At 36.7% G+C, this 9,272-nt stretch overlaps 1 protein-coding gene across 8 annotated transcripts; it reads left to right on the top strand.

The window, feature by feature from the left end:
• Nucleotides 1–204: 204 nt before the first annotated feature.
• LOC128530784 (tumor necrosis factor receptor superfamily member 14-like) lies at nucleotides 205–9,233 on the top strand. Of its 8 annotated transcripts, XM_053504909.1 has the most exons (8): nucleotides 331–471; nucleotides 6,428–6,803; nucleotides 6,942–7,073; nucleotides 7,157–7,306; nucleotides 7,441–7,528; nucleotides 7,955–8,133; nucleotides 8,231–8,274; nucleotides 8,711–9,230. In XM_053504909.1, the coding sequence occupies exons 2-7, from the start codon at nucleotides 6,674–6,676 to the stop codon at nucleotides 8,251–8,253; spliced, it is 702 nt and encodes a 233-aa protein (XP_053360884.1). In that variant the 5' UTR covers nucleotides 331–471; nucleotides 6,428–6,673; the 3' UTR covers nucleotides 8,254–8,274; nucleotides 8,711–9,230. The 8 variants fall into 8 exon arrangements, 6 of the variants coding, with proteins under 6 accessions (XP_053360881.1, XP_053360884.1, XP_053360885.1 ...); XR_008361156.1 differs by having other exon boundaries at nucleotides 7,955–8,448; nucleotides 8,711–9,233; XR_008361155.1 differs by having other exon boundaries at nucleotides 7,955–8,274; nucleotides 8,711–9,231.
• The last annotated feature ends 39 nt before the right edge of the window (nucleotides 9,234–9,272 follow it).

Genomic DNA, 9,272 nt, shown 5'->3' with positions numbered 1-9,272 from the left:
CTGCAAGGCTAAAATAAATAGAACCTGGGCCCTGCAGGGTATATGGTGTATGGATAGTGTTATACAAAACAATTGTCTGAGCGTGCGCACGGGGGAACATGCGCGTGCACGCGCAGAACCAATGGCAGTATTTTCACAATCTGATTCCAAACTTTTCTGAGCGGCTTGACAGTGCTATGGTACATATGGACTTGCGTTTGACATTAAGAAATGCTCATTTACTCTTTTTAAAACTTAGTCCGCCTGTCTAAGTCTCTACATTGCACATTCGCTTCTTCTTCTCGTGTAAGGCCACGCCCATCGCCGGGCGGCAGCGCGCAGGTAGAAGACTTTAAGTTCAGCAAAACTGAAAGCACTGAGATGTGTTTATCTGCGCAACACACGGATTTAACTCTGAATTATCAAACAGCAGCTTCTGGGGGTATAAAAGATCGCTTTATGTCGGTGGTTTCCCCAGGAGAAGTCAGAAAAGTAGGAACTTCATTTACGAATAACTGACAGCGCTTAAATATTGCATTTACTGTGTTTCTAAAGATTATATAACATGTCTTGTTTATATACTGATACTGTCATACTGAGTTTTGTGTATATGATGAAGTCAGGGAAATGCGGCGACGTTTTTAAGCAAATTCTGGAACTCGCTGAAATAAAAATAAGTAAATGAATAATAATAATAATAATAATAACAGCAACAACAACAATCATTAACGATAACAAATAATGATGAAATTCTCTATTACTTAAATATGAAAGTCATTTTTTTATTAAAATCCATTAACAAAATACCACATTAACCAGTGCAGAATTAATGAGGAATGTAAAGGAAGACTGAAAATCCCCCTGTATAGCCCTGTTTATCAGGAATGTTGTTTTTGAGTTATGTAAACTCCTCCCGCCCTCTAGGCTGCTTTTAATTGCCTGTGTGTGTGAGAGAGAGAGAGAGAGAGAGAGAGAGAGAGAGATGCATTTATGCGTATATTCAATTAGTAATTTGTTTAAGAAGTAGTTAAGAAGTGAACAATGGTAACAAGTGGCTAATGTAGTGTTGGCGGATTCATGGCTAAAATCGACCAGCCTGGTGGCCAATTTTCATTGATTGCTCTTTGCACCAGTAAGAGCAGAGTGTGAAGGTTTAATTAACAGAGTAATAGCACAGTTCTGCTTAAAATATTGTGATGCACACAACATTATGGGTGACATATCAGAGTTCAAAAGGGGACAAATTGCTGGTGTGCGTCTCGCTGGCGCATCTGTGACCAAGACAGCAAGTCTTTGTGATGTATCAACAGCAATGGTATCCAGGGTAATGTCAGCATACCACCAAGAAGGACGAACCACATCCAACAGGAGTAACTGTAGATGCAAGAGGAAGCTGTCTAAAAGGGATGTCCGGGTGCTAACCCGGATTGTATTAACCCACTGCGGAATTAAATGTGCACCTCAACCCCCCTGTTTCCATCAAAACTGTGGTCAATGTACATTGCCGGGCAGCTATAGCCAAACCTTTGATCACTCGTGCCGACGCCAAACGTTGGTTTTAATGGTGCCAGCAGCGATGTATTGTTCTTTGATGAGTCCACCTTCACTGTCTTTCCCACATCCGGGAGAGTTACAGTGTGGAGAAGCCCCAAAGTAGCGTACTGCCCAGTCTGTTGCATGCACAAAGTGAAGAATTGGGTGGATTAGTGATGATTTGGGCTGCAATATCATGGCATTCCCTAGGGATTACGAGCATAATTTGTTCCGGAAGTGGGCTCGTATTTACAAAACACTTGTAAACCAAATTTAATTTTCCCATAGGTAATAATGGAAACTCAAATTATTTGTTCCACAGCCCAAAAAAAAAAAACGTAAATAATAAAACGTAAAAAATAATTAACACAAAATGTAAAGTAAAAATGAAACAAATTAACCTGCACTTTACCTTAAAAAAAAACGTAAAAATAAATCCCGACAGATAAGTGTTACCGTTTGTGCACACAGGCGCTGTGTGTGTATGTGTTTGTAATGTGCAAGCACGCACACACACACATTAACGGAGGGACCATTTTTAAAACCGTTTAAAAATTAACCATTTAAAAATTAGCAAGGAACATTGCTAGTCACACAAAAAAAAAAAAAAAAATTAAACAGCACCTTACCACGACAGAGCAGAGTTTGTTTGGGAACCTGAGAGGAGGGGGGCTTTAAAGCCGAAAGTGTGTGTGTGTTAGTGTAAGTGACTAAGCGCACACACGCACACACTCGCCTTTACAGCCCCCCTCCTCTCAGGTTCCCAAACAAACACTCTCTGCCTTATACAGACACACACACGCACACAAACACACACGCACACTCAGAAACTCTGCAAGCACGATAGGTAGTCGTCTCCCCTGCTGGGTCTTAGTGCTTGAGTTTCTGAGTGTGCGTTTGTGTGTGTGTGTGTGTGTATTCACCCAGCAGGGGAGACGATTACCTACAATTCTGCAGCACAAGAGAGAGAAAAACCGTTGGCTCAGTTGTGATATTGTGACACACGGTGTCAAAACAAAAAGCGCATGTGTGATACATGATACTCGGTGCTCGTAAACCAAGACAATGCTCGTTGTTTAAGTCAAAATGTATTAAAAATCTTTGCTCGTCTTGCGGAAAATTCGTAAACCGCGTTACTCGTAATCCGAGGTTCCACTGTACTTGTCCTAGAAGGGTGCATCACTGCCAAGGACTACCGAACCATTCTGGAGGTTGGTCCTGAAGGAAGATTGTTTCATTTCATTGTATACTAACTGTATATAGTTGAATTGACAATAAAGTCTACTTGACTTGACTTGACTCGGAGGACCATGTGCACCCAATGAAGGCGGTGCCCTGTATCAGGATCATAATGTACCAATACACACAGCAAGACTGGTGACAGAGTGGTTTGATGAAAATGAAAGTGAAGTTGAACATCTCCCATGGCCTGCACACTCACCAGAACTAAATATCATTGAGCCACTATGGGGTGTTTTCGAATTCAAATTTTATTTGTCACATACACGGTTTCGCCTGCCATGCAGAAGTCCTGGGTTCGATTCCTGGCCGGTGCCCGAGCCCCCAGCCACTGAATGCAGTGCTGGTCCCAAGCCCGAATAAAATGGGAGCGTTGCGTCAGGAAGGGCATCCGGCGTAAAACCTGTGCCAAGTTGTTGTGCGCACCGGATATTCTGCTGAGGCGACCCCTTGCCGGGAGCAGCCGAAGGACCAACAACAACATACACAGTATAATATGAAGTGAAATGCTTTTGGAGGATCGAGTCAGGAAACGTTTTCCTCCACCAGCATAATGTAGTGACTTGGCCACTATTCTGCAAGTAGAATGGCTCAAAATGCTTTCGTTCACTGTGCAGGACTTGTATCTGTCATTCCCAAGACTAAATAATGCTGTATTGTATTATTGCATTACCAGATGTTTCAGTTTTATTGTCCAACCCCTGTAAAGTGGTGCTGCGGGCAGGCTGCAGAGTAGGGCCTCTATGGATCAGACTTGTTTGTCTAGGAAAGTTGAGATCTGGGGAATTTGGATGCTGGATCAACAACTTTGAACTCTTTGCCTGCTAAGCCCCATACGTGGCAGGCTGTGATGCACAGGGTTTTCTACTGCCTTTCTGTCATGGCTGGTGTGGCATGGCGAAAAGCAACAAAAAATTTAGACGCACGCCCATAATTTTGTGTGTGTGTTGTGGAATGTTTTTGTGTTTTGTGTTTTGTATTTTTTTAATTTTGTAAAATGTTTTGGGAAATGTCATTGTGCTTTGAAATTTAGGGCCACCATATTTACATTATACTTAAAGGTACAGTATTAGAAAAGCTTATAGAATACCCACAGACAGCAGTCATAACTGAAGCTACCAGTGACGCCTTCATTTCATGTCCTCAGTGTGTTCTTTTCATGGAGATAAATTATTTGTAAACATAGGCGTGTGCTACCGAGCAGTTAAAAGTAAGACAGCATTCCTACCTGTCATGTTAGACCAGTCTTCTCAAACGAGCATGACAACATAGCATCAGAAGTAAACACTACTTACCCTTAAATGAATAATGAGTTTTGCTGTAGACAAGTTATGCCTTAGAACACACAGACAGTCTGATAAGTCAAAATCATGTAGTTTTTCCATGATACTAATGTCAGCTAGTTATTGTGGTAACAAGCAGATGGTTAATGGTTATTGAATTTATAATAGCAAACAAATCCAAATCACTAGGTCAAAGGTCAAGACCAAAGAACAGGGAGTGAAACAAGGAACAGGAAAACAAAGATTATGGCAAAGATTAAAATCAAAATAAAGATCAAACCCCAAACCAAAAAACATGAATATAACTCTTGTTCAGGAAGGTGAAATGTTAGAGATGAACAAATACTTCACGAATACAATGTGTGTGCAATCAGAAATCAGGTGACTGCAAATGTGGCCATGTGATGTGTACATGTTGTAGTCCAATACTGTATGTTCATATTTGTAGGCAGCAGTGCATTGTGGGAAGTGGAGTTCAGTGCAGTTTGACCTGTGTTGTCAAAAGTATTCACATTCATTACTTGAGTAGAAGTATAGATACTAGGGTTTAAAAAGACTTCTTTGGAAGTTAAAGTATCAAATCAAGCTTTTTACTCAAGTAAAAGTGTAAAAGTACTGGTTTCAAAACTACCTAAAGTATAAAAGTGAAAGTATCGTGAGGGGGAAAAAAGCATTAAGGATAAAAGCTTAGGCTGTGCCACGGGCCTATATACTGCACTAAAACCTCATAAAAAAAAAAGAAAAATATGGTGTTGTTGTTTTTTTTGTTGTATTTTTTAACGGCCATAGTGATTTGGGATACTGTATATTGCAGTTGAAAAAGAATGCATTTTAGTACAATGCAAATACATTAAAGAACCATATATGTGTACTACTGAGCATTAACATGTTTTATGGAGAAGAAGATATGAGAACTAGTTGCCTATAAGTATTTTAATGGTGAAAAAAGTCAAACTTCAGAGGCATGTCATCGGTAACCTTTATTGGAATGTAAATGTACATCCAAGCTTAGCTGCAAGAATCTGTGAAATTGGTGTACTCAACTCTCAACTCAACTCATCTTTATTTGTCTAGGACTTTAACAACATGCATGCCCCAAAGTGCTTCACATAAATAATAAAATAACATTGTAATCTATTAAAATAATGAATAATAATAATAATAATAATAATAATAATAAAATAAATAAACATAAAATAAAATAATACAAAAATAAAAGATTTTTTGTAATAAATTGTAAAACAATATGTAAAATCAACATGTCATGTTGGTTTAAATGCCAGGGAAAGTTTTAAGATGGGACTTAAACAGCCTCAATGATGTGGCCTCACGAATGGTCAATGATAAATCATTCCATAATTTGGGAGCCGCCACAGAGAACGCCCGATCACCCCTGACACCCCTAGTGTACCCAGGGCAGGCTTAGTAACAGTTACCCTTGTATGGTTGTCTACAATAAACATTAGTGCTGTCAGAATGAATGATTAATCCAAGTGATTAATCAAAAAAAAAAAAAAAAAAAAAAATATATATATATATATATATATATATATATATATATATAGGCTATATATATAAATAATTCCTGTTACCTTCCTCGCTGGTGCTTGGTTTTGACATTTCGCTCGAATCTTGAGTCTCTGTCACGGACATCTTCGTCTACTTATCACAACCTTATCAACCGAAAATTATATTTTATTCAAACGTCCTTGCTGGAGTGTGTGATGTGACGTCATGTGCAGGTGCGATGGATCGCGTACCAACCAATAGGGTGTCGGAATGGTATGTTTATACTTCTCATCCAACCACAATCAAATTTGCTTCATCCGGATGTTTTTTTTTTTTTTTTTTTTGAATGACAAGCTGAAATAAAATAGGATTAACAAGGCTATTTTTAAAATGTAAGAAGTAGAAAGTACAGATAATTGCGTGAAAATGTAAGGAGTAGAAGTAAAAAGTCAGCTGAAAAATAATTACTCCAGTAAAGTATAGATACCCAAAATTTCTACTTAAGTAAGGTAACGAAGTATTTGTACTTCGTCACTTGACACCTCTGAGTTTGACACAGTTCAGTATGAAACAATTGGTTAGTAACATTGTATGATAGATTAACATTTTCTAAATTATTGTTCGTGACTTGAGTTTTCTTTCGGTTATCAGAGTTTTCAATTAGCCACATAATATACAGTCAAAACAGCTGGTTAAACCGTAAAAAAAAAAAAAATTAATCTCATTGAACTTTCTTTATACTTTGTCACCCTGCCAGTGTGTGTAGATGTTAGTTTTTGTTTCTTTTTCACTCTACTGTACTCGATTCTTTACTGGAAACTGATCAACTTTTTATGCATTTATGACAGATGTTCTTTTCTAAAATGTCTGCTTCTCTTTTTTAGATATTTCCCCAACAAACCTGAATGCTTAACAGAAATGTAAAAAGTCGAATGTAGCTATAAAATGATTAATGAGCTGCATCAGCAAATCTCTCCAGAAATGGAATTCTGAAGTTAAAAAGAATCTGAGCAGGATAAGCTTCAATGAAAAATAAACTATGATGAACTGAAATAGTGTGGCAGGATATGAAGTGCGGGGATGAAACATTAATTTCTTCTTCATGAAGACATCTCATCATTACTTTCACAATGATTCCCATTTTGCAGCATACTTTTATAATTGCTGCTATTTTCTTCCTCAATTTTGAACTGTGTTGCTGCCCGTGTGGACGAGCTGAATATGAGACGAATGGAGAATGCTGTCCCATGTGTTCACCTGGTAATGAGATTTGATATAGAATTATGATCTACAAATGTATGACTATATTAGGGCAAGTGCAAATTTACTACATACTTAAAAGAGATAACTGCAATAAAAAGTAAATTAATGTTAATTTCATTTCTGATATATTTTTAGGTAATCGAGTTTATAGACATTGCACTGAATTTACGAGCACAACCTGTATGCCATGTATTGACTCAACTTACACTGATGAGCCCAATGGTCTTTTAAAGTGCATTAGCTGTACAATGTGTGATACGGGTGCAGGTAAGTTTGTTCTTTGTACAAATAATATTTTTATGTAATAAAAAAAAAATTTTAACATGTTTTTACATTACATGTTTTTATAGGATTAAGAGTAAAAATAGCCTGCACACGAATTTCAAACACAATTTGTGAGCCACTAGAGGAATTTTATTGCATAGATGAGGACAAGGGCAGCTGTAGACAAGCTGTAGAACACACAAAATGCAAACCTGGACAATATATAAAGCAGAAAGGTTGGTGTAATACATCTTTACTATTATATGAACCTTTCCATTACTGTATTTGCATTCATCAAATTATTGGGATGCAGGAGATGTTTTTTTACTGGTTGCTGAACATTTATTTACTCAGCAGCATGTCTTTGCAGGAACAGCAGTTAGTGATGTTGAATGTGCAGTGTGTTCAGATGGCACCTACTCCAATGGCTCCATTCAGATTTGTCAAATTTATACAAAGTGAGTGTTGACTGGTCCTGAGAGACTAAATGATTATTCTGATTAGTGAGAGAAGATCCATCAAATAACTGAAAAAAATAATTTAATGTAGTCTTTCTTTTGAGACCTTGTCAAAAGATTTATTTTAGAACCATTTTTTAACAAAGAGTACATTTTATCCAAGCATTGCCAAACAGTAATCTGTAATGGTATTTAAAGGTAGAAAAGTAAATGTTATGTACAGCTGTACATTCATGCACTTATGCTTCAGTTACTGCTTACATCAAACATCGGATAACCTCTATCATAATGTTTAACCAAAAACATACTGATTTTCATTGTCTCAGTAAATACAGCTCATAAACTTCATGTCCTAAATCTATTACTACAGTATGGTCATCTTTTCCAGCTAAGACATACACTACACATGTAAATTTATTTTGATAGGTGTGAAGATTTGGGACTTGAAGAAAAGACAAGAGGAACAAATTCCTTTGATGTTGAATGTGGACCAAAAGCTCCAGTAGCTCTAATAACCATGATCATAGTTATAGTAGTGGCAATAGTTTTGGTTGTATCTGGAGCACTGTTTTTTATAAAAAGATATACAAAATATTTACCTGGAGGTAAGTTTCATATGAATCTGTGTATAGTTTTTTTTGGTTCTTAAAATATTTACTTTTTAAATTGAAAACTTTAATAATATTAGTTTATCAAACACAGGTTGTACTGCCGAGGTGATATGACTTTCAGTCAACCAGACAAATGTAAGCACTGCATTAGTGTTATGGGGAATAATTAAATGATTTCCTCTTTATGCCATTTTTATCTATAATATTTAGATAGTATGCATTAAAACGGAGAAATAAATATTTTTGCTAAAAGAATGTTTTGTTTTATAAGGAAAAAGATACTTTACAGAGAGTGACAAATAAAGAATGGTAGGAGTTGATGTAAAGAGATGCGCCCTGTTATAACTATGAAATACTGTAGTATAATTTCTGCAAACCTGAAGGCAGAACTGTGCAGAATAGATATGATATGCAGGATTTCTTTTGGAGAGAAGACCTAAGTTATTGTGTAAATTATAAGTAATAATATCTTTTGTTAAAACACAAATTTACTGACTTTCAATTTTCTTCAGTGGCAGAATGCTTAAATCTTGCTAATTTTTGATTTGTGTAATTTTTCTTCTTGTCCTAGAAATAATATGTGTGTCTGTAATCACTGTGGTCATTCGGCTTCTCCAGTTGAAAATGACTGTGGAAAACAGAATACACCCAGTTACATCCAGTGCCCAGCTAAGATTTGTTGTGGTTGCTTGGGACATGTTGGAACATACAGACCAACTATACTGATCTGTTTCAATCTCATAACTGTTTGTCTGGGAGCTGCCATATATTATGACCATAAGCCATATGTTGGACCACTGGACCGACAGCATCTGAAAAAAGATCCTTGATAACGGTTGATCACGGTTTTGTTTTGATTTGATCTCCATTCAATCCACAGTCTGTGTTCATACACTGAGAAGAATCTGAGCGCACAAGAGCATGCTAGTACTTTGTAGCTGGATGGGTTGGCAAAATGAAAAATTAAATCTATTTAACTGTGTATAATTATTTATGTAATTCAATCTTTAATACCTGATTCTTGTACTTTTATATCTTTTATATTGTACATATTTTTGTGATGTAATAAAAAAGGAAAGCTATCTGAAAAAAAAAAAAAAAACTAAATAACACTGTTCAAATAAAACTCTGTT

This window comes from Clarias gariepinus, chromosome 9 (genome assembly GCF_024256425.1).
Source record: "Clarias gariepinus isolate MV-2021 ecotype Netherlands chromosome 9, CGAR_prim_01v2, whole genome shotgun sequence".
NCBI classification, from domain to species: domain Eukaryota; kingdom Metazoa; phylum Chordata; class Actinopteri; order Siluriformes; family Clariidae; genus Clarias; species Clarias gariepinus.
The sequence above is the reverse complement of the archived record's forward strand: the minus strand, read 5'-3'. Positions and strand labels throughout refer to the sequence as shown.